The sequence below is a fragment of the Podarcis muralis genome, chromosome 7 (assembly GCF_964188315.1).
Source record: "Podarcis muralis chromosome 7, rPodMur119.hap1.1, whole genome shotgun sequence".
NCBI classification, from domain to species: domain Eukaryota; kingdom Metazoa; phylum Chordata; class Lepidosauria; order Squamata; family Lacertidae; genus Podarcis; species Podarcis muralis.
Window position 1 is genome coordinate 17,940,577 of NC_135661.1, and position 25,129 is coordinate 17,965,705.

The 25,129-nt window shown below is 46.2% G+C and overlaps 1 protein-coding gene across 1 annotated transcript in view; it reads left to right on the forward strand.

The window, feature by feature from the left end:
- Positions 1-25,129, forward strand: part of PANK4 (pantothenate kinase 4 (inactive)) — a 27,849-nt gene continuing 2,720 nt past the window's right edge. Inside the window, exons 1-18 of the mRNA XM_028740949.2 lie at positions 1-181; positions 5,798-5,880; positions 6,571-6,779; positions 8,154-8,337; positions 8,836-8,928; positions 9,596-9,749; positions 10,768-10,949; positions 11,864-11,945; positions 13,095-13,195; positions 13,485-13,640; positions 14,234-14,346; positions 16,365-16,452; positions 17,348-17,499; positions 19,473-19,528; positions 21,167-21,216; positions 23,377-23,481; positions 23,833-23,933; positions 24,464-24,532. Of these exons, the coding sequence (XP_028596782.2) occupies positions 46-181; positions 5,798-5,880; positions 6,571-6,779; positions 8,154-8,337; positions 8,836-8,928; positions 9,596-9,749; positions 10,768-10,949; positions 11,864-11,945; positions 13,095-13,195; positions 13,485-13,640; positions 14,234-14,346; positions 16,365-16,452; positions 17,348-17,499; positions 19,473-19,528; positions 21,167-21,216; positions 23,377-23,481; positions 23,833-23,933; positions 24,464-24,532 (2,114 nt within the window). The 5' untranslated portion in view covers positions 1-45. The remainder of the gene's footprint in view (positions 182-5,797; positions 5,881-6,570; positions 6,780-8,153; positions 8,338-8,835; positions 8,929-9,595; positions 9,750-10,767; positions 10,950-11,863; positions 11,946-13,094; positions 13,196-13,484; positions 13,641-14,233; positions 14,347-16,364; positions 16,453-17,347; positions 17,500-19,472; positions 19,529-21,166; positions 21,217-23,376; positions 23,482-23,832; positions 23,934-24,463; positions 24,533-25,129) is intronic.

Sequence of the window (25,129 nt, forward strand, 5' to 3'; positions counted from 1 at the left end):
GCCTAAAGAGGCCGGGCACGCAGAGAGCGGGTCGATGCGTCCAAAATGGCGGAGCGGGGCGGGCGAGGCGGTGGTAGGAACAGCGGCGGCGTCAGCGGCAGCCTAGACAAGAGCATCACCCTCCCGCCGGACGAGATCTTCCGCAACCTGGAGAACGCCAAGCGCTTCGCCATCGACATAGGTGAGCCGGGGCTGAAGGGGAGGGACGCCGCTGAGGGCGGAGAGGCGGCGGCAGCCAGCGCCGCTCCTCACGGCCACTTCACCATCTTCATTTGAGAGAGAAAAAGGGAGGCGAACGCGCGGAGGAGCTGAGGCGCCGCCGCCGCCGCCGCCGCCGCGCGAGGGACGCCGGGAACGGTAGTCCCGCTTCCCATAGCGGCCCGTGGCGGCTGAGGGAGAAGCGGACGGCAAGTCCCGGCGTGCCCCGGGGCCGAGCGGGCGGCGCGGCGCACGGCGGGAGGTGTAGTCCCCGCTCTCACCGCGGCCGGCGCTGGCTCGCGGCGAGGAAACTACGGAGCCCAGAGTGCCTTGCTCAGGGGCCGGGAGGGGGCGGGGGAGAGGTAGAGAAGAGAACGTATAAACAAGGTTGCCCGCTTTGGCTGTACCTTCCCTGCCATTAGGGGTGGGAAACCCCGCCAGGGTTTGGGGCTGGGGGCTGCCTGGGTATCGCCCCCATACTTGGGGTGGGGGAATTGGAAAGGAGTTTGACCTTGTTTTCCCCCCAAGTGAGGGCTGGGAAATGTGCTACCCTTGGAGGAAGGGGAATTAGGATTGGGCAGGTTAGCAGAGGTGGCCCCCAGGGCCTTTCTCCCCGGCCCTCATGGCTCTCCTCAGCCCTCCACCAGCCCAGCATTGCACACATAGGATCAGAGAGTTGGAAGGGGCCACGAGGGTCATCTAGTCCAACCCCCCTGTGATGCAAGAATTTTTTGCCCAAGGTGGGGTTTCAAACCCCCGACCCTGAGATGAAGAGTCTCGTGTGCCCTACTGACGGAGCTTATCTTGAGTTTTGTTTTTTGCTTGGCTGGAAATGTGCCCTTGAAATGCGCCTCTCATTCATCTTGTTGGAGGGCAGGGTGTTTGTGCGTCCTAGTGTAGAAACTGACTTGTTGTGTAAAGTTAAAATTTGCATTCGCTACTCTGCCCACTTTCGCTCCCTGGGCCCGCCCATTGCTTGAATGTGGCCCTCAGAAGGTTGCCTAGGAGGGAGTGTGGCCCTCGGCGGGGGGGGGGGGGGAGTTCCCCACTGCTGATATGCAGGTGTATTATTACACGGTCATTTTATGTAACGTGCTTTAAGCATGCTCAAAGCCAGTGCAGTGTGGTTGTGGCGTGTTGGAATAGTACCTAGAGGACCAAGGTTCAAATTCTCCCTCACCCATGAAGCTCGCTGTGTGACCTTGAGCCAGGTGCTAAATATCAGCCTAAGCTCACAGGATTGTTGTGTGGATAAAACAGAGAGATTTTGCTATTTTAAGCTCCTTGGAGGAAAGATGGGATACAAATGAAATAAACAAAAAATAATAAACAAAAACTGAAAGTACTGCTTATTTGGTATAACATTATATCCTATCTATTTTTAAATATATCCCACCCTTTCTCCCCATTAGACTTTGGTGTTTAAAGTGCTTTGCATATATTCATATATACTACAGTGTGGGATTAAGGAATTTGTGGCTGAAATTGACATGAGTCTTCACTGGTTGAGGCAGGCCAAGAAATGGATAGTGGGCCTAGGTTTGGGAGAGTAAGTAGTACTGACCTGCCTTTATCACTTGTCTTGCATTTGTCCCTGGTTTTTCATCCCTGAACGTTTGTGTGTGTGAGAATAGGACAGATCGGAGATTTTGCTGCATCCCTGTCAATGAGGCACATCCATTCTAAATCATACTTAAAGCTGAGATTAATAGATTTAAACGTTGCTTAAGTCAATGGTTTCAGTGGTTCTCCTTTGAGATGGACTACTACTGGCTATCACTCAAACCTTTTACCTGTCTAAAAGAGAAAATTTTCATATTATGTGTGGGTGGGGATAAGCCATAAACCTCATTTCAAGAAGAGGTCCTTTGTCACATAATTATGCTGATTTATAAAGAACTAGACATCTCATGCCATTGCATGTTGTTCCTGGAACTGCTCTTTAGCAAACATTGGTGCCTGTGCCTTACTTTTGCTCTTTTGTTTGGAGAATTATCTGAGTTGTGTTTCCTCAAGAGTCGTTTAAAACCTGAGTCTTGCTGGAACAAGATGGTGTTTCCTGTTCTCATTTTTGTCTCACATTTTGAATCATCTGCAATTCATGTCCCACAGTAGATAAAATTATACCATGCAATTAAAATCAAAGGATTGGGTTTGCATTAAGAGCTTGAGCTGGTATCCCCTGCCCCCTTGTGGAGTGTAACTTCTCCAAAAAAAGAGAGATGATGATAGCTTTGTTTTTCACATTTAACCAAAAATGTGGGTTAAATGCTAGAGCTTGATTTCTTCTCACTAGGTCAGAGTGGAATTAAAGCAAGGAGATTAGCTGTAACCTCAGACACAAGAGCATCCCACAGTGGGTGTCCGAAACAGTGTTTGGACACCCACTTAGCTCTGCCAATTAGACATAAATCAGGTATCACATGTTGTTACACTCTAGAAAGTCTCCCCCCCCCCCCAACCTCACAGTTTCAGAACAGTGTCACAGCGGACATCAATATAGGTCTTTGTTTTTCATAAAATCTTATTCAGTGCTGTTTGTTGTGCATTTGTCACTTCAAACACAAAGACAAAATAAAAAAACCACAAAAGCAAACTCTCTACAAAGAGTATGTATATTAATTCAGCAGATGTAGTAAAACTGGGTTCAGATGCCCAGGCTGTCTTTCCTGGTGATATACGTGCAGAATTTTCTGTGGAATCTGGTATAAATTGGATGTTGGGAGATCTTCTGCCTCGCACAGCTTTCAGAATCAAGTGCTACAACTTTTTTCACGGACTCCAGGTTGCTGATGGGAGTTTGTGGGAACGTTCCCCTGATTACTATTTTAAAAAACCAGCCTCTGTGTTTGCTGCAAGTCCTTGCATTCTCCCTCTCGTGTGACATTTCTACATGTAAGCCTTTCGCCTCCTTGGGGAACATTTAAAATGTACTTAATAACAACAACAACAAATGCAGCTTGAACAGACTTATGATGCATCCCTGTTCACCCCAACTCAAATTCTGGAGTGCATGCTGTTTCTTTCATTTTTAAATCTTTTAGGAAGGAACTATGTGCCAGCTTTAAAAGTGTATTGGAGCAGCATATTTCATAAAAATAGGGGAGAACCTAAGAAGATACCTGCTGGAACCAAAGGCACATGTAATCCATCCATTGGCAAGCCTGGCAATGCCCTTTATGGGAATCCCACAAACAGGACCTGAGTGCAGGATCACTCCTTCCCTTCTGTGGTTTCCACCAACTAGCATGCAGAGGTACAATGCCTCTGACAGCAGAAGCTGAACACAGCCATCCTGCTGTGTTGGTCTAATCCTTTTCTAAAAGCATCCAAGTTTGTGGCCACCACTGGACCTGTGGGAGCGGATGCCACAGCCTTAACTATGCGCTGTGTGCAATATTAATTTCCTTTGTGTGTTGTGTTTTCCTGCGGAAGGCTGCAACTCCCTTATCTCAATGGGGAAGAGGAAACGCTTCAGTTCAGCATTTTCTGCAGCTTTCTGGAGATTAGTCCTGACAAAAGGAAATAACTACACGTTGGGCAATCCTGAATATTGTGGGTGGGAAGTACCAAATAACCTGTGGCGAGGGTGGGCTTGGAACGCTCAGAGCGGATTAAGCACATCCTTTGGTTGTAAAATAATTGTCGCTTTCCTGGTTCCTTTGCTGATTAGCTTAAATGTCAAGTTCAGCCTTTTGGGGACCTCTTCTGGTGCACACAGGAGAGAGAGATGAGGGTGCAGCCATAAAGGATTAATATTTAAAATTATTGTCTCTTCGTGTTTGTATTGGGTTTTTTTAAAAAAAATCTGTTGCTACTTCCAGTGCATATTTTATATTCATGTTTAATTTTTCTGTATTGATATTTTATAATGTGAGCTGTTCGTAAATTAATGTCGGTCCAGCTCGGAGGACACCTGCTGAAATTAATGCGACTGGCCTTTTTGGATTTAATTTTAGTAGGCCTACTCTGAGTAAAGTGTTGTTGGATACACCCCAGCATATTTTAGACTGAAAAGAACTCTCCAATAATAACATATGTAATAGCCTTGCAAATTTTCGCCGTCTAGCTTTAGTGTCTGAATGAATATGGTCCTGTAGCAGCAGTACCTAACTCTATGGTCAAGTTCGAAATTAGGTTGAACGTGTTGGACTAACACGTGGGAGGCCGGGGTCAGACCCCCCACTTAATGCTGACCTGCCACTTGTGGGTGCATAGTAAAATTTATCATATGCACAGTGTTGCTTTTGAAGGCAATGATTTGTGGGTGCCTTGCAGTGAATTGCCATGTTATGCTGGTGACATGTCATTTGCAAGAAAACCTCCCCCCCCCCCCCCAGTTTCCAAGAAACATTACTGTAAATTTCAAACTTACCCATGAACCATTAGCTCTGTGCATATTGCTGCAGATGGATTTCCCCACCGCCCTACTTCTAGAGAAAACAATTATCGCAAGTTACGGGAAAATAATTGAGGTTGCCCAACAGTTACATTGCTCACAGCTCAATTAAAAGAAAGCACTTAAACTACTTGTGGCATGCTTCTTGATTGTTTTTGTAGGGATGATCAAGCTGGTCAACAATCAGTTTACTGTTAATTGGAGTTCAAATGATATTAGCTAAAGCACAAAATATTACGTAAAGCAGCTTACAAATGTTACGTTGGTCACTAAGGCATTACCTCACCACTTAAAGGCTGTATAAAACCAAGCTGGCGTAACGTGGATTAAAAACAGGTCATATTGTAAGCAGTTGGCTCTCACCTTATGCAGGGGTTCCGTTCGTGTAAAGCCAGAATTGAGCATAGTCAATGCAACCCTTTAGAAAACTCTCCCAAAGCAACTGAAGACACTCTGATCACCTCTACAGTGGTACCTCGGTTTACAAACTTAACCCGTTCCGGAAGTCCATTCTTAAACTGAAACCGTTCTTAAACCAAGGTGCGCTTTCCCTAATGAGGCCTCCTGCCGCCGGTGCCCTTCCACCATTCGGCTTCTGTTCTTAGACCGATGTAAAGTTTGCAACCCGGGACACTACTTCTGGTTTTGTGGATTTCGTAAACTGAATAGTTCATAAACAGGGCTGTTCTTAAACCGAGGTACCACTGTACCGTCTCTCCCAAGGCTGATACAAACTCTCTCTGAACCTCCAAACGCTCTCACAGGGTGAGTGCAATGGGGGGTGGGATAGCCAATATTTTTTTCCCACTCTCCCACCCCCTTGCGACGTTCCCCCCCTTTCACTCCCCCCCCTTTTTTGGCCAAGCATGTAAAACTGATTACACAAGTAAATAAGCTGCAAATCCATTGTATCTTCAAGCAATATAACTCTGTTTTCCTTATCTCCTTAATTTTAAGGTAGGTCACCTCCAGCTGAGGCTAGCTTGCTCTAACTTAACAGGTCTCTGCTATCCCTGCCCTAATCTTGTAGACCAGAGGTAACCACTGCAGCCCTCTCCTGATGTTGCTGGACTACAGCTCCCATCATCCTTAGCTAGCTGAGGCTGATGGGATTTGTAGACCAAAAACTTCCGGAGAGGCCCCGTGTTAGCTGCTCCCAGTGCTTATCTCGCTGCTATAATACTTTTATTTTGTCGGCAGGTGGGTCGCTGGCCAAATTGGCTTATTATTCAACAGTACAGCATAAAGTGGCAAGAGTGCGATCTTTTGATCAGTCAGGAAAGGTAAGGTTACTATTATTTTTATTACTGTGCAGCCAAAATCCTTACTGTTTTTGTTAATGTTCATTTGAAGATAGTGACAATAAAAACATACTCAAAATATACAAATGTGTGGATATTGCAATAGTTTTAGATCATGCTATAGTGGCATTTTGCGGCAGACTGGGACCGCTAAATTTAGCCTTTCTCAGTGGGAGAAATAGGAAGCGGAGCTTACTCCCATCAGTTCTGCCGTGACAGGCCAGCTCCATCAGACCTCCTCTCCCCTTCACTGTCACTTGGGGCAGCCATTGTGTCAGGCTTCCTCAGAGGGAGAGATAGGAGGTAGGGCTCATTTCATCAGCTTTGCGGGAGACCCCACTGCATCAAGCACCTCCTGCCTCTAAACTGTGCCAGCGTTCCTTATTTAGAAATTGTTGCTTGAGTTTTTGCTTTTCCTCTTCCCTCCCTGTCCCCGTTTCCTTGTGTGTCACATTTTTTTGGAATTGCAAACCTGCAGGTAGGGTCTGTCTTGTTTTACTTGATTATATGCAAGCAGCTCTGGGAGCCTTTTTGACTGAAGTGTGGGGTACAAGTGCTCCAAACAAGTAATAATAAAAAATAAAAAAGGAAAGCAACCTCTGAATTTGCTTTTCTTTTTAGAGTTGGGGCTGTTGTTCACTTCTTCTTCTTCTTTGTTGCTGTTCCCCAAAGGACGTAGAACACGAATCGCCGTATGAAATCACGGTGCAGGAGGAGATAACGGCTCGGCTGCATTTCATTAAGTTTGAGAACGCCTATATTGAAACCTGTCTGGACTTCATCAAAGACCATCTCGTCAACACGGAAACGAAAGTGATCAAAGCCACAGGAGGTGGTGCGTACAAATTCAAAGACCTTATTGAGAAGAAGCTGGGACTAAAGTAAGTGGAAATGCAGAGTCGTCCTTTGTGTTGGAAATTATTATTATTGGCTTTGATGGGCTGCTGTATGCTTTGATCACTTGGCACTGGCGCAGGCCTTGCCATGAAGAAGAAGTAAAGCACTTGCTTCAGGAGGCAGATTCTCTTGACTTATTTTTACCCTGTTCTTCAGCCCCCAAACAAGCTTCTGTAGCAACATACAGATATATACGTATACACATATATCTGTTTATACAGTTGTACCTTGAAAGTCGAATGGAATCTGTTCCAGAGGTCCGTTTGACTTCCAAAACCAAGGTGTGGCTTCCGATTGGCTGCAGGAAGCTCTGCGGAAGCTGCGTCGGATGTTCAGGTTCCAGAGAACGTTCGCAAACCAGAACACTCACTTCCGGGTTTGCGGCGTTCGGGAGCCAAGGTACGACTGTATTTTTAAATAAATCTGTTACAGTAAGCCTGCAACTCACATGCATTTAACTTGTGCGCATCCAGCCTTACATGCTTGGCAAATGAATAAAAAGGGTGTAAGGAGGATAAAGGAACTCTGGCAATCCCACCTGCCATAGAACCCCAATTTGTTTTGACTATACGCGATTTTTGCTTTAGGTGCAATCCCCGGAACATAACCCCTGCAAAAGTTGTGGGCTAACTGTAGTTTACATGCACATAAACTTGGGAACTGGTCAGCTCTGGGCTGCAGAATTGGGCACTGCATAGACTTCTCAATTTTTTTTACTCTAACTTGATGGGCTGGGTGGAGGGAAGGCTGGTAGGTTTCACAGGGCATGTAGAGGTGGTCTGTGAGCAAACAGAGACCAGCATAGCTGCAGAAGGAGTGAACGCAGAAGACTTGAATGCAGCCGCTTCCTTGTTCACCTGTGGTGAGAGGAAGCAACAGAGCAACCTGCAATACAATTTGAATGTGTGTGAGGTCCCTTGAAAAGAATGAGATCTCACTGAAAGTGGGGTGACTCACTCCCTGCTCTCAGAATGGCCAAGCAAGATTAATGCTATCAGTGGAGCACAACGTAAGGGACAGTTCTTTTTCACTGGTCGAAGAGAATTCTCTCTTAAGTGATCAGACGGAAAGACTTCACAGCAGGAACTTTTTTTGGATTATGGGTACTTCTGGAGTTTTGAGCAAGTTGCAGTGGGTACCACCCGCTTCTGGTCACTTCCCTCCCCCTCCCCCAGATTAATTCCCCACCAACACACACACACGCCTGAGACAGAAAGAGACAACATTTGCACACTTCAGTTTTCGAAGTCATTGTGGTAAAATTCACAATTAAACTGAACAGCAGAATTAATCTGATTCTTGTAAAGCACATAGAGCTGAAAGTAAAGGAACTTTACTTTTTTTAATTCATGTTTTAGGTTAGATAAAGAAGATGTCATGACCTGCCTAATTAAAGGGTGCAACTTTGTGCTAAAGAACATCCCCCACGAGGCATTTGCATACATGAAGGATGCAGACCCAGAGTTCCGGTTTCAGATGAACCACCCACATATTTTCCCTTATTTGCTAGTCAATATCGGCTCGGGAGTTTCCATAGTGAAGGTATGTAAAATCAGCTTAACAATTCAATTGATAATTCATATGCAGATATTGAAAGTGTAGTTCATATTGATGAAGGAAAGGCCTGGTGACTGGAATCTGGCTGGTGGCTGTCTATCCAAATGACACTTGTCACCATTGCCTGTGGCCCCACCCACCACTGACATGCTGCCCCCCAGAAGGTTGTGCAAAAGGGAATGTGGTCCTCTGTCTGAAAAAGGTTCCTCACTCCTGATCTAAAAGATACATCCTTTTGTCTCCTTTTTGCCTTGCAATTGAAGATCTTCCTGCTGCTGCTCCACCTGGTTAAACCATGCATGGTTTGCATAGGTCACCTGTCTAGGCTTTCCCGTACTGATCCCCACCTTAATCTCTCTTCCTGGTTATTTGAAAGCTGGGTTTCCCCAAGGGAAAAACATGTCCAGACAGGCACACACTGAGATATGTGTTCTTGTCGATATTACAGCTGTCATCTCTGTGTGCTGTTGTTGCTCCTGATAGGTGGAAACGGAAGATAAATTTGAGTGGATTGGAGGGAGCTCAATCGGAGGGGGCACTTTCTGGGGGCTCGGAACATTGCTTACACAAACAAAGGTAATACCAGAGGCTACAATGTTTTCATGACTTGGGTGTGTTGCTAATAAGGGAAGATCTCTTGGCCACCTTGGCTACCTCTCTTGTGCTGCGTGAGAAGCGCAAATTTGTGTTGGTGCTTCCTAGACCAAGGCCTTGTTCTTACTGCAGGTAGTCAATCTGTGTCTGCAGTGAACAGCTTCAGGTGGGGAGTCTGTCGGGATACTGCCAGGGAGACAAAGTCCATCATGGCTCCACGTCGCCTCCGGACGTCCATTGATCTCCCATAGACACGCAGTATCAGCAATTAGCGACACGAGCTCCAGAAATAGCTTGCCACATTCCAGGGCTGGTGCACGCTCTTATCAGCAGATAATGCACAGCAAAAGATGCACGCAGAAGAGCATTTTTCATAAGTTTATTCTGCGTTAGTCAGAACAGAGAAAAACATGACTGCCTGCTTCAGCGTTCAGGCACCGAGAGAGAAACGAAAGCAATAGAAAACATAAACATCCTGTGAACAGGAAATGCGCAGACTCTGTGACTCACAAAGCCTGCTCCCTTTTAAGGTGGAACGGAAATATCCTAACAGAGTCCACGGGACCTAAGAATTAAGAATTATCCATGATGTCAAGAGGTGCTCAAGCGATGTTTGCAGGGTGTTGTTTGTTTGGTTGTTGTTTTTTAGAAATTTGATGAGTTGCTGCAGCTCGCTTCGAAGGGACGGCACACAAACGTCGATATGCTTGTGAAGGATGTTTATGGTGGGGCCTACCAGACGCTGGGGCTAAGTGGAAACCTGATTGCCAGTAGTTTCGGGAAATCTGCCACAGCAGACAAAGGTACCACTTGAAAATTCACTTCGTCGTGCTGGTGCGGTGATCAAACCTGTGAAAGAACCCATGGGTTTGTCTGCTGAGTTGCTGCCTTGCTCTGTCAGTCTTTTAAAACAAAGTGTATGTAGGGCTCTAGCCAACTAGGTTTTACTCAGAGTAGGCCCATGGACAGAGCTCACCATGTAACTTGATTCTGATGAGGCTACAGGTCTAGTGTTGAATTGAGCAAATCAAGCCCCAGAGTTGCTGCTGGCTTCATCCCTGATTCATTCCACAAAACCACCCGAGTTCCCTCCAAAGTGAATTCTGGCCCGTTCTTACTCATCTACAACTGGGATAGGCAATGGGGTGACCCTCTATCAGCTTTTCTCAACCTGTGGGTCCCCAGATGTTGGTTGGGGACTACAACTCCCATCACCCCTAGCTAGCAAGGCCAGAGCTCAGGGATGATGGGAGTTGTAGTCCAACAACATCTGGGGACCCCCAGGTTGAGAACCACGAGATCCTGTTGACCCACAACCCCCATCAGCCTCTGCCAGCATGCCCAAAAGATGGGGATGAAGGGAGTTGTAGTCCAACAACATCTAGAGACCACCGCGTTTGCTACTCCTGACTCTAAAAGTCTCCTCTTGGGCAGTGTTTCCCAACCTTGGGCCTCCAGCTGTTTTTGAACTACAATTCCCATCATCCCTGACCACTGGTCTTGCTAGCTAGGGATGATGGGAGTTGTAGTCCAAAAACAGCTGGAGGCCCAAGGTTGGGAAACACTGCTCTTGGGTATGTTTGCCTATCCCTGGATTAAAGGGACAGTCTTTTATTTTCTTCTGGGTGCCATATACTAGAGGTAGGGGCAGGGCCAGAGCCAAATTTTTAGGGGGCACACTTTTTTCTCTCTTTCTTTCTCCTCACCCAGCAGGTTGTCTGCTCTTCCCAGAGATCTGAACTGATTGCTTGCAGACGACTTTTACAATTGTGCTGTGGACCATGAGTTGTTTACTCATACTTTTATCTCCCTCCTTTTTAGAATTTTCCAAAGAAGACATGGCAAAAAGCTTGCTTCATATGATCAGCAACGATATTGGGCAGCTGGCTTGCCTCTACGCCAAACTCCACAACCTGAACAAAATTTATTTTGGAGGCTTTTTTATTCGAGGCCATCCAGTCACCATGCGCACAATTACTTACAGTATTAATTTCTTCTCCAAGGTAATGAAGAATTATTATTATTATTAGTTTTAGTTTTCAGGGAATGACTAAAAAGGTGTGTTTTTGGTTTGCAGCTGTGTGATTAAGTCAGGAGTGGGTAATCTTGTTCCTGCTAGATGTTGCAGAACTCCATCTCCCATCTCCCAGGGCTTTGGTTATGCTTGCTGGGCTGATTGGAGTTTCAAGTCCAACAATATCTGAAGGACCACAACCTCCTCATTCCTGGATTGTGTAAAGCAGGGTGTGTGTGTCCTTCCAACCTTTTCCCCAGAACCAGAACTCAAGGAAGCTCACAAAAATTAAAACAAACACAGATAGCTGAGAACATAAAGGTTAAAAAGTAATTAAGCTATAACAGAATTAATAGCTGCGACCCACCCTTTCAGCTTTGTCAGCTTTGTCGCTTGATAATGCCTGTAAAGAAACAGGTAGTCACTTATCTAAGCCATGCTAGTCTAGAGACTTGGCTTTCTTTTTAATGTGTCATTTATTGGTAGCCCTAAATAATGTCCCTTAATTTCTGTGCATCTGAGTAGTACTAGCATGTGATACAACGCAGAAACGAGCGAGTCAGGCAAAATTAGTGACTGGGAAATTCGTGCCCTCTTCACTCCTCAGTGGCTGCCTGGTTTGTTCGTTTTTGCAAAATATCCACTGCAGTATTTGCCCCCATTATCTTTATTTACCCCAGATGTGACTGGAGGCAGCAAAAGCCCAATTCAAGTGCTGTGTTTACGCTTGCAGAATTTCTGCGTTGAAATAGGTCTTGGAATTCCTGCACAAAGTCAGGGTTGCAGCTTATGATCTGTGCTTGCCCTTTTGTTAAGAGCTGTAAACACAGTAATGGTAATGCAAAAAGAGCTTTTCAAGCTATTGGAGGCCATCCAAACACAAACATTTTCATGTCGTGGCAGGGAGAGGTTCAGGCCTTGTTCCTGAGGCACGAAGGATACCTGGGAGCCATCGGGGCGTTTCTGAAGGGAGCCGAGCAAGACAGTAAGTACAGAACACGCTCTGAAAAAAGTTCACAATCCTCTGGGGGGGAGTCTGAACCCCCCGCCTGGGTGGGGAATTAAGTCTCCTGTTCCAGCCATTCTTGGACTTCTGGGCATGGAGCTCCCAATTTCTCACTCCATTTACTGTGGTGGGTTTTAAAAGAGATTTGGCCTCCTCCTCAGCCCGCCTGTTTGTGCCAGAACATGGCGCCACCACCACCTCCTGCCTAGAAAAAGGAGGGGGAAAGTCAAGCCTCCAACTGTGACTTCTCCCCTAACAAGACCCAGTTGTGACAAGGATAATCGGCCAACAGAACATAGGATTGTCAACTTGGTCGTCTGCCCATGAGAAGTCTCTCCCTTCTTCTCCTCCCCCCCCTCCCTCGCCCGGGGTATTAAGAATGTTTACTCATGTTCCCACTGTTTTATTATTGGAGAGGGTAAAAGTCTTTCTTCTTTTCCCAATTTTTGCTTAATTGTTCTTGTGGTTTTCTAGCCCGATAAAACCACATAGGCATCGCTTGAAAGCTTCCAGGCACTCACCAGTAGGAATCCAGGTTTTCACACAGCTTAAAGCTTTACTGCTGGCAAAGAGTCAGGGGCATTTCCTTTGGGCTGCATCCTGCTCAGAGTAGACCCAGTGAAATTAATTAACCTTGGTTGGTTCTATTCCCTGCATTGGGTTTACTCTGAGTAAGCCTAGCGTCGGATGCAACCCTTCGTGACCGTGACTATGGTCATTCACCATCAGAACGTTGTAATAAGTAAATATAATTAACTTTCATTTGTTTCGTCCCTAACCTTTTTATTTTTTAAACCAGGGTTTCCCAGACTTAGGTCTTCAGCTGTTGTTGGACTACAACTCCCACCATCCCTAGCTAGTAGGATCAGTGGTCAGGGAAGATGGGAATTATAGTAAAAAAAAAAACAGAAACCCAAGTTTGGGAAACCCTGCTTAAACCCAATTGTATGATCCAACAAAGTTCTATTGCATTCCCCAAACACCTGGCTTTATTTGCTGTTTGCTTTTATTCTTTGTACAAGAGATTGTAAATCTGTGGCATGTGTGGGAATCTCTCTCTTTGCGTCTTCTTGTATGTTCTTGCCTTCAGCTAATGGTTCTGTTTCTCTCCTCCCCACCATCTCCTAGATCCTAATCAGTACAGCTGGGGGGAAAACTACGCTGGCAGTTCTGGGCTCATGAGCACGTCGCCGGACATCTGCCCCATGCAGCGAGAAAGGAGCGGCACGGTGAGTCTCCTTAGGATAGAGCTGCGCAGGTGAGAAGAGGCTGGCTGCTGGACCAGGCCAAAGGCCCACCTGATCTCACAGTGGCCAACCGGATACCCATTATGGGAAGCCTGGCAGCAGGACCTGGGACTTAAAGGACGTGTAGTTATGCTAGATTGCCGCTGATGCACAGGTCCCCATCACGTTTCTTTCCCCAAGTTTCTCCAGGCATAAACCACGTGTGTTAGTTCAGGTCTCCTATCTAATTTCATTCTATACTGATCACAAACTTTTCTCCCCTCTTCCCAAGTTTGACATGTTGGAAATGGATCGTTTGGAACGACCGCTTGTCAATCTTCCCTTGCTGAAGGATCCATCCACCTACATCCCGGACACAGTTGACCTCACCGACGATGCCATGGCTAGGAAGTACTGGCTCTCATGCTTCGAGGAGGCCTTGGACGGGGTGAGGGCCTTCTATTAAATGTGTTGCCACGTATATCACATGGATTTGCAGGGGGTTGCAGATTTCCTAATAGGAAAGTGAAGCCCATGGAATTCCACCGATTCTACAGGAGCGTCTGCGGAAACCCAGTGGGCTTAAATACTCAAGGAGTCTATGAATCAGGGCTGGTGAGGGGTGTGACTAGAAAGGGTCCAAGGGGCCATAGAGACCTGAAGGGCCACATCCAGCCCCAGGACCTCATTTTTCCCATCTCTGGGTCAGCTGGTAAGCTAAGCCAGTGTTTGTGGACCCTTGAGATTTCTTTAAATAAATAAATAAAAATATGTCAGGGGATTTTTTTTGCCCTCTTGCATCTTAGATGTGCGTTGCTGTTTTGTTTTGGTCAGCTGCTTTCTTCAAACTAGAGCAACTATTTAGCCTAATCTAGAGGGTTTGCTGTTGCCAGGGCCCGGTTCTGACATTTCTCTTTGCCTCCAGCTTCATCTGCTTTCGTTTTCTATTTAACAGCAACAGAAGCCGCAAAGTCTTGGAGGTGCAAGTAACAATGCCCTTGGCACTGTCTCTCCCTCCGCTTTCCTTGCTTCCTTTGCCAGGTCGCGAAGCGAGCTGCAGCCAGCCAGCCAGAGTCTGTTGATGCAGCTGAGCGAGCCGAGAAGTTCCGGCAGAAGTACTGGGACAAACTTCAGACGCTCCGGCAGCAGCCTTTGTAAGTCGGTGCGTGCGGGACGGCAGTGGGTTGACTTAGCTGGAACCTCGTGCACATTTTAAACACCGCTGGGCGTCTTGATGAGCTGCTTGCTACTTTTGCAGCCTGAGTAATTCCCACCAGTTTTGTAAATGGCTCTAAAAGACAGCTAGTCTTTATCCTCCGTGAATTCTGCCTGTCGATGGCCACTAGCCACGATGGGCATGTTTCAGCTCCAGAGGCAGAACACCTCTGAATGCCTGTTGCTGGGAATTGCAAGTTGGGAGAATTGCGGCTGTAGTATTTTTTGCTCTATAAGACGCACCAGGCCATAAGATGCACCTAGTTTTTGGAGGAGGAAAACAAGAAAAAAAATATTCTGAATCCCAGAAGCCAGGACAGCAAGAGGGATCGCTGCACAGCAATCCCTCTTGCTGTTCTGGCTTCTGGGATAGCTGCGCAGCCTGCATTCACTCCATAAGACGCACACACATCTCCCCTTACTTTTTAGGAAGGGGAAAAGTGTGTCTTTATAGAGCGAAAAATACGGTATGTCCTGCATTCCAGAGGCCTCTGGTTGGCTGCTGTGGCAACAGGAGCCTGGACTGGATGGGCCTCATTTGGCCTGATCCAGCAGGGCTTTGGGGCTTTCTGCTGTGGCCACCTAGATCAGAGAAAGGGAAGCTTTTTCAACCTACTGGGGGCCACACTGGGCAAAAAGTCAGCAACGCCTTTGTGCAGTAAGCACACCTCTGTCTTCCAGACAAGCAGGAGGAGTTATTGGAGTTCAAGGACACATTCAAGCCAGTGCGACTGGGGAAGGGGTGTGGCCTGGAGCGAGTCCCGAGGGCCAGATTCGGCCCCCAGGTCTGAGTTTCCACACTCCTGAACTGGATGTATTCAGGAAACCCGCAAGCAGGGCACGAGGGCCATAGCATTCTCTCTCCTGTGATTTTCCAGCAACTATTAATTCAAAGGCTTTCTGAAGGGAAGCACATGGGGAACAGAACTTGTAGCCATTGATAAATTACCTTCCATGACTGTTGAATCAGTTAGTGGCTGTCAGCGCATTGCATGGTAATTACTTCCATAGTTGGGATATGCGCTGGAAATCTTTCCTTTTGTCTGTCCTTTTTTTCCCCTTTTCTCCGTTCAGCTCCTATCCACTCCTCCTTTAGTTTATTTCACTATATGTGTTTGAAACTCTCTATCCCTTGCTGTTTGAATAACTTCCTCCCCAAAGCAGCTGATGATCTCTTTAAAAAACCACCACCACCGGCTCTGCCGCAGTGTCATGTAAAAATAAGATACAACCGAACAGCAAGCTAGCGTAAAAAGTGAAGAATGGAATATAAAGCAGGATGCCAATCATAAAACGCAGTATGAAGCTCTTAAAAACCCAGCAAGAAGTAAAAAGTGCAGAAGGAAACAGACTAATTTGGAAAGATTAGGGAGGGAGGAACATTTTCAACCCGTGTTGAAAACAACAATGCTGGCTGCGTGCTTCACTCCTAAGGGAATTCCAGAGAACCATGGAATACCTTTTGAGAACAAGCCACTTAATTATCTTGAGATGCATGAGAGATGCATATAACTAGCAGAGCAAAAGTTGCCCTTAATTACCCTGCACGGCTAGAAAGGGGAAGGGCAAGAGCTCAGCGGCACACAGAAGGTTCTGGGTTCAATCCCAGGCATCTCGCAAGTAGGACTGGGAATTCCTGTCTGAATTCCTGAAGAGCCTCTGCCAGTCTGTCTAGACCAGGGGTAGTCAACCTTTTTATACTTACCACCCACTAATGCATCTTTCTTGATGGTAAAATTTCCTCACTGCCCACCAGTGCTTGACGGAAGGAGGATTCAGCTTGTGCTGTAGAACTCCCTACTGCCAACCTAGAATCCTGAAACGCCCATTAGTGGGCGGTAGGGACCAGGTGTATACAGTACTGGGTTAGATAGACCGGTGGTCTGATTCAGTATAAGGTTTCTGTGTTCTCAGCTGACCTATGTCCTTCCTGTCCTTTCCCTTTCATCTCCCCCAGTGCCTACGGCACCTTAACTGTTAGAAGTCTGCTGGATACAAGGGAGCACTGTTTGAATGAGTTCAACTTCCCAGATCCCTACTCCAAGGTAAGTGTTTCCTCCTTAACCTTCTGGCTGTGCTCAAGTAAGCCTTAGCTAAGTCCTACTCAGAGTAGACCCATTGAAACTAATGAACCTCAGCCAGATGTATTAACATAACTGGGTTTACTCCCGAGTACAACTAGTGCTGTTTACAACCCATAGATTCCCAAATCTTTTCTTTCCCATGAGCAGTAATAGACAAACTGCAGATTCAGGTCCCTGCCCTGAGGATTTCCCCTTCAGAGCAGTTGATAAAGAAGAGTCCAGAGTAATGGGGTAAATGTACAAATGAATGCCTTGCATGTATGCAAGACTCTGGGAGTGAGAAAGTGCTCTGAGATACCAAAGTTGCTAAAAGATGGAATTGTTTTGTTGAAAATTGGAACTCAAGATGCAGGGATGTAAGACTAGAAAGGTACCTGTTTTTGTAAATCACTTTAAAAAATCCCCCAGACAAAATAGGCAACACCCCTTCCCCACCCTCCAAAAAACAGGCAGTCCAAAAAAAAAAAAAGAAGCATTTCCATTTGAAAGCCTGTACAGCAGGGGCCCAGGTATAATGCTTTTCATGATTTCTATAATTAGGGAGCCAACACCAAAAAGACCCCGTCTCTGAATTCTGTCAAACTTATTGTTTTTCCCAGCACCAAACTCACATTGCTGCTTTGTAACGAAGAAGTTACTGCTGGGTTCTAGAAACATCCACCTCTGAGCATTTTTAGCAATTTCTGTGAGAAATGGCTCTTTTTATATGCTCTTGTCAGCTGTGGTTATTCAGTGATCCCATTGGAGGCTACAAAGCAGAGAGCTTGGGGTGGGGGGAGGGAAAAGGCGCTTCTAAAGGAATTGAGCCTTCTCCTTCCTCCCCGCGCATCTCACCTTGTGCCTTACTTTCTTGCAGGTAAAACAGAAAGAAAACGGCATCGCACTAAAGTGTTACCAGAGCGTTATCGACTCTTTGGATTCACTAGGCTGGGAGGAGCGGCAGTTCGCTCTGGTGAAAGGTCTTCTTGCGGGGAACGTCTTTGACTGGGGAGCAAAAGCAGTCTCAGAGTAGGTGTTCTAACCGTCTTTGTAAAGATCTGCATCCCCCCCTCCCCTCAAAAGACTTTGAATGCCCTTGTATTTTATTTCTTCTTTTTCCAGCAAGTGTGCTAATGACTTCTGCTTTGCCATCTGCAAATCGTTTTACATTCCATTAATGGTGTTTGGGTGTGGCTAATTCTCCCCATGTAACTGAAGTGGGCAGATTCATTCCCTTAAAAAAACACACACACATACCTCATTGCATGAGAGGTCACTTCATTAGCACTTAACCTGGTTGGTAACTTGCTGACATGATACAGAACCTAGCAGTATGTGTAGCTTAGGGCTGCCATACTGGGATTTCTGAAAGGTGGTGGTGCTTTGTGCTGGATCTTAGGCAAGTCAGTCAAAAAAAATTTGGCTCAACAACTTCGGGCTTTCCAAAACAAAAAACTCAAGAACTTTTGGGGTGTCCTGGTTTTTACTTTTTGAAATATGGCAACCCTAGTGTAGCTGTAAGAATCAAGCATTTGTTTCCCTAGCGTGATGATGATAGGGGTATGCTAGGAAGCCCCACCCCCTCCAACACACCTGAGTCCCTGTTTTTTAAAGTCCTTGATGAACTGAAGGCATATTTCTGAAGTGGGGAGTCTCTTCCTCTTAGAGGCGGACTCTGATTTTTGAAAGATGTGTGCTCGCATACACTGATACTTGATGAAATTAAGAATTGCAGTCCAGCCCTACTTCCTCTCAAACTGGCGCCTATAAATAGGGCTGGATGGATTATATATTAGTGGAAATAACTCTGGCAGTGGCTGGTAGGGCAGGAAGCAGGAAGCCCAAACAGGGAGTGGAGCCAGTGCTGCCATCTGAACTGAATGTAAGCAAGAAGGCATGCTGGTGAAGGGCAGGCAGAGGTTGGCAGGGCACAGCCCTTTTCATAAGCTGGAAGGGACGTAAAGGTAAAGGGACCCCTGACCATTAGGTCCAGTCAAGACCGACTCTGGGGTTGTGGCGCTCATCTCGCTTTATTGGCCGAGGGAGCCTGGCGTACAGCTACCAGGTCATGTGGCCAGCATGACTAAGCCACTTCTGGCGAACCAGAGCAGCGCACGGAAATGCCGTTTACCTTCCCGCCGGAGCGGTACCTATTTATCTACTTGCACTTTGACATGCTTTCAAACTGCTAAATTGGCAGGAGCAGGGACCAAGCAACGGGAGCTCACCCCGTTGCGGGGATTCAAACCGCCGACCTTCTGATTGGCAAGCCCTAGGCTCTGTGGTTTAACCCACAGCGCCACCCGTGCTATCACCCTCATTTAGGGATGGACTGTAGCTCAGTGGCCGGAGTCCCTGCTTCGCATGCAGAAGGTCCCAGATTCAGTCCCTGGCATCTGCAGGAAGGGCTGGGAGAGACTCTTGACTGTAACCTTGGAGAGCTACTGTCAGTCAGTGTAGACATTACACTGACCCAATGCTCTAACTCAGTATAAGGGAGCCTCCTGTGTTCCTGTTTTGAATCTACTGTGTGGTCCAGTGGCAGAGGAAACAATCCTCTGCATGCAGTTTCAATTCCCATCATCTACAAAGAGCAAGTCATGGGAAAGACCCGTCCTTTGCCCGAAACTGTGGAAAGTTGCTGCCAGTTGAGATTTAGGCCAAACTGGGCTAGGTGGTCTGATGGTCTGCTGCTGCTGCAGGCGACTCTTTCATGTGCCTCCCTGCCAGTCTTCTTGCAGCGGGGCTCTCGTCTTCCTTCTCGAAATGTGACCTATTGTTCATTGTCTCTTTAAACTTTTTTTTTTAATCTGGACACAGTACATCTGCTGTCCTCCAGGCTCACTACTGAGAGATATTTATTTCTTAATAAGTAAATCCTGGAGGGGTAGCACATGCCTTGTTCAGCTGCAGAGCTGTTTGGGCCAAGCATCCCTGCAGAATCTCACCACCCCCAATGTTCACATTCTTCCTTCTCTTTCTCTCTCTTCCCTGATACCCAGCGTTCTTGAAACGGAGCCGCAGTTTGGATTCGAGGAAGCCAAGGAAAAACTGCAAGGTATTGGGCAGGAACTCTCCCTTTTGGTATCTTTCTGTGATATCTGCATGTATCAGGTAGGGGGTGTCCCTATCATTGGGCGTGGGGGGGGGGGGGGCTATGGCTGGTTGCAAATGCGGAGCATCCTTAAGAGCACATAGCTGTGTAAAAACCTCTAGGCTAGGGATGGGGATGTTGCTGAACCCTTGTCCAGAACCCTGAAGTACTACTGCCAGCCAGTGTTGGCACATTTTATTTATTTATTTATTTAAATTTACTGCTCTTTATCCAAAGATCCCAGGGCAGTGTACATTAACATTTATATAGTGTAATAATAATTTAAAAAATCAATAAAACAGCCACTAAAAAAATCATAACAGCCCCTCCCTTTCTTAAAAAAGGCCACAGATTGTTTAATGGCCGAAAGCCTGGGTAAAGAGGAATGTTTTTGTTTGGCGCCTAAATATATGTAACAAGCATGCCAGGTGAGCCTCTCTGGGGAATGCATTCCGTGAATGTGGAGCCACCACAGAAAAGGCCCATTGTCGTGTTGTCAACCTCCAAACCTCTCACAGAGAAGGTGCCTCAGATAACAAGCACAGCGTCTGGGTCAGTTTATATGGGGAGAGGCAGTCCTTAAGGCTGCATTGTCTTAAAAAACAAAATAGAATTATGTGAGCAGGAGATTTTAAAAGTTCTGCAAAGTGGTTGGTAGGGCCCACTTGCAAAGTGTGGCCCACAGCAACTCCTACCCATGCCTTGCACCCTGCGCTGAAAGTATGGGGTCACTTCCAATATTGTCACACTCCAAGCAGACCCATTGAAATGAATGGATATAACTCACTCGGATTAGAGTAGAACCTTATTGAACAACAAACCATTGTCCGGAGTTTGCCCGAGCCAACAAAATCAGGCTCATCTTGGGAAAGGTTAAACTGCATACCCAAGGAATCTTGTTCCAGTCTTAGTTCTGCCATCAGAAGTGTTACTTTGAGCAAGTGGGCAAGTGGTCTTTTCCCAGCTTGCGGGAGCTTCAGCATTCTCTGAATGTGCAGGTGTGGCCCTGAAGCGTACACTATTATTTTATTTACTATGAATATTAATACCCCCTGTCTTTGGACTGATTGCTTCTGAAGGTAACTTGTAACAGGCTAAATTGCCCACCTTCCACCCCAGGCCAGTCAAAATATCTTGTACACACCAGCAGCCTTTTGGTTGAGCAGTCTCTGTGCCATTAACAGCTGGTGCTCTCAAACCCTTGTACACGCATCCTTTTAGCTGCTCCTCTGGCCAAAAGATAAGGACGGGCTGGGCTCCCTCTTGCCCTGGCAAGTGCCACAGCTCAATGGCCAAGCACCTGCTTTGCATTCAAAAGGTCCCAGTTTCAGTCCCCAGAATCTCCAGGTGTGACTGGAGATGTCACCTGTCCGTAATCCTAGAGAGCTGCTGCCAGTTGCTGTAGTAGACAGCATTGAGCTAGATGGAGCAACAAGTTTCGGGCAGCTTCCTTTGTTCCTCGAGGACAGGGGTCGTAGCCTCCAGTGCTCCTTAGACCTCTGGCCAAGAGAGGAGCCCAGAATGTTTCCATCCAGATTTCCTTGAGCGATTGACCTGTCCATAACATTTTGATAATGAGTTGGTTTTTATGTCATTGTACAGAACGCCCCTGGCTCGAAGATTCCTACAATGAATGGCTGGCACGACTCAAGGTATATTATTATTATTTATTGCTGATGCTAAAAGGTAAAGGTAAAGGACAGTTAAGTCCAGGCGCAGACGACTCTGGGGTTGTGGCACTCATCTCGCTTTACTGGCTGAGGGAGCCATGTGGCCAGCATGACTAAGCCGCTTCTGGCGCGCAACGGAACACCAAAACCAGAGCAGCACACGGAAACACGTTTACCTTCCTGCCAAAGTGGTGCCTATTTATCTACTTGCACTAGCATGCTTTTGAACTGCTAGGTTGGCAGGAGCTGGGACAGAGCAATGGGAGCTCACCCCATCGCTGGGATTTGAACCGCCAACCTTCTGATTGGCAAGCCCAAGAAGCTCAGTGGTTTAGACCACTGCGCCACTACTACTGCTACTACTTATCAAAGGTGCCAAGGCAGATTACAACAAGCTACAACCAGTCACTCTTAACTACTGAATATAATGCAGCTGGACAAAAGAAAGGGGGGGTGTCTCCCCTTTTCAGCTGCAGATCGTTGAAACTGATAAACTCTCTCCCTTTTAATCCTTATTTTAAGACAAGTTAATTTCATAAAAGAAGGATGCAGAAAAATACAGCATTCCGTAATAAACAAGAAGACTGTTTTGCGTGCAATCAGTAACTCAAGTACTAAAGTGAAACAAAATGGAGCAAAAGGGGTTTGGATGATAATACTTCGATGCGTGATTACCTCTAAATATAGAAGCAAAATGGTTTTGAACATGCATTTTATGAAGTAAGACCAAGTGTAAACCCAAACAATGTGACATTAGAAGAGGAAGATAGACAAGATTCTCCTTAGATTTCTGATTTCCTCTCTGGAACAGCTGCTTTGCCACTCTTTTTTTTTTTTTTTTTTTAAGCCATTTGTACTTTACCTATGGCAGAATCTCTGGGTTTTACTCTACATTAACAAAATCCAAAACCTCAGTCATTGTCCCTGCTTAGCATCCGCTTTTTGTGAGATTCCTGTGTTGACGTTTCAGCCACTTGGCCACCAGCCACAGACCTACGGAATCCCATAAAATAGCCTATTTAGAAAAGCCCAGTGGAGACAGGACTTGGCCCAGACCATTACAAAGACTTATCAAAACACTCTTTTGAAATGTGAATCCATAGAAAGAACTCTGGATTTTGCAACGTGCTGGTGTCCAAGGGGGCTCTGGCCCAAGTAGTTTGAGGGAAAACTGGCCTACACCCTTAAAAAAAAACAACTAATTATTGTGACCTCTGCCCCACCCTCACAGATTTGGATAGGAGATCCCTTCATATAGAGCCGAAAGGAAGGTGATATGGGTGCCAACTGCCTTTCAGGCTGTGCCATGGCTTTGAGCTTGTTGAATTCGAGGAACAACACAACAGCAACAAACCTATGGTTACGTGAAACATAATAAACACACAAGACGTAACCGGCTGTACTTTTGAATAAATAAGGTATACTATTCATTGTATCAAATTGTAGATTTCAACGGACTGCAACCACTACCATGCTATAAGATCCACTATCCTGTAATATTACATATGAGCCTGTTCTACTGATGAAGCCTAGGGTGGCGAAACAAGGCTAATATTCCGGAAATCCTTGTCTTAGACTCTGTGAAAGGATTCTGTAGAACTGTAACAGCCCTTCATGTGGATTACTGGACTCTTTGAACAGACAGGTGGAATAGATACTTTTACATGTATGGACCTTACGCATGAACTGATCAGAGAATGAACTGATCCACTGGGTCTTCTGCTTTTTTCGTTGAACTTTATGAGACTTCCGTTGAAATCTGCAATTTGATACAATGAATAGTATACCTTATTTATTCAAAAGTACAGCCGGTTACGTCTTGCGAATTCGAGGAACAGGCAAACTCAGAGCAGCCGGTGGACCTCTTTTGCTCTAGGGCAGACATACTGCATCTTCCTACGGAGGTCATTTTCTCAGGCAGAATCTGTTGAGCTGAAAGAGTAGCCTATAGACTTTCCAGCAAAAGTGTTTTTTTTGCTTACAGTCCTAACTCCACTTACCTGAGAGTAAGATCCAATGAATTCAATGGAACTCACTTCTGAATAGACATGGTTTGGGTCGCACTGTTAACTCCGTGTACATATTTTAACCTGCAGCTTGTCTGTGCTTCTCTGAATGATACTTTTCCTTTTTCTTTTACAGGCCTCCCCTCATAAATGTGCCTTAATTTTTGCAGATAACAGTGGAATAGACATCATATTAGGCGTCTTCCCCTTTGTCAGGGAGCTGCTCTCTAGGGGCACAGAGGTCAGTTGAATTACGGTGACAGCCTAAGGTAAACTGCCTCAAGCTAGCTCATCACTGTTGATGTTGTTATTTGAGAAGATAATGGCATAAGTAACTGGGGGAAAAGATTATTTCAGCAAACTTGCCTTAGCTCCTCATGGATCGGATAGAAGAAACTATCCTATACTGAACCACTTGGTGACTGGAAAGCTCTAGTGGAGGCTATATTATTGGAGTAGGAGGTTAATCCCACCTCCTGGTGCTCTCCTACAGTTTATATCTTCACTTCAACTCACATACAGAAGTGTACATTGAACTTTTCACACTTGGCCCAATGTGACACTTGCCTTTCCTCTCTGTGTGTGTTCACAGGTTATATTGGCTTGCAATTCTGGGCCTGCGCTAAATGATGTCACCTACAGTGAGTCCCTGCTTGTTACAGAGAGGATAGCAGCTACGGATCCTGTCATACGGTGAGGACCAGTATGGTGTTTCTTCTCTTTGGGCTGGCACGCTCTTAAAAGAGAAGGTTTGAGACTTAACTGGATTGCTGGTGGTTTGTTGAGAGTTCAGAAGCAAAGAGTTTGAATGATACTCTGCTAAATAAAAGCTTAAGGTTTTGGGGTTTTGTGCTGTGATATTCGAGACCAGATGGCCTTCCAGATGTTCCTGAACTTCAGTTCCCATCATCCCCAGCTATGCTTTTTGGGACTGATGGGAGTTGAAGTTCAGCAACATCTTGCTGGGCCAAAGGTTCTCCACACCTGGTTAAGACCAAGGGTTGCTCCAAAGCCTGACTTTGTTCAGAGTAGACCCATTGAAATGGATGAACGTGACCAACTTAGGTTCATAATTTCATTGGGTCTGCTCTATGTAGGGCCTCGTTGAGTACGACTCTTAATTTTGCATAATATTGAAGAATTGGTTTAAACCCAAGACCCGGCATATTCTAGCATGTGAACATTGAAGCTGATCTTAAAATTATGCATCTGCCTCCTTTTAGAGATGCCTTGAAGGAAGAGAAATTGCTCTTGGTACAGACAGGCTCAAGTTCACCCTGCTTGGACCTCAGGTAAGAGATCTCCCTCCTGTATATTGCGAGTACAGAAAGCTCAGATGATAACAGTCCGGGGGGAAAGTCCTCCTTCTCACCACAAGGGGGCAGCAAGTGTTTGCTTTTTAGGGTCTGTAGAGCATTGTGGTTCCACCGAGTTGTTCTGAGTTTCCAGAAGCACGGCCAAAGCAAAGCCTTTAGATGATGCGTGTCAGTTTCCTGCCGCTTGCAAAGAAACCCAGAAGCAGAATGGGGCAGCCGTGAAACTGACATGCATTGCCCCAATCTGAAGTGTCACTGAGATAAGAGCTGTGTGAATGGGACCATAATGCTGGCCTTCCCCTTAACCTAGGCAAACTGTGGGTGGCCTGTATAAAGTGCTGTTGTCTAGGACAGGGGCAGGGCCACAAACTTCACCGGCCTTGCTTCGTGTTGTTTAGTCGTGTCCGACTCTTCGTGACCCCATGGACCAGAGCACACTACTTCCTGCAAAAACTCCCTGCTTCGTAGCCTCCTTGCTTGTTTTTGCCTGGCTGGAATAGGCCCTTGAATTCTGATGATGCTGATGAACTAACCTACAGTAGAAAGGGTGACATTTGCATTTGTTGCTCCGCC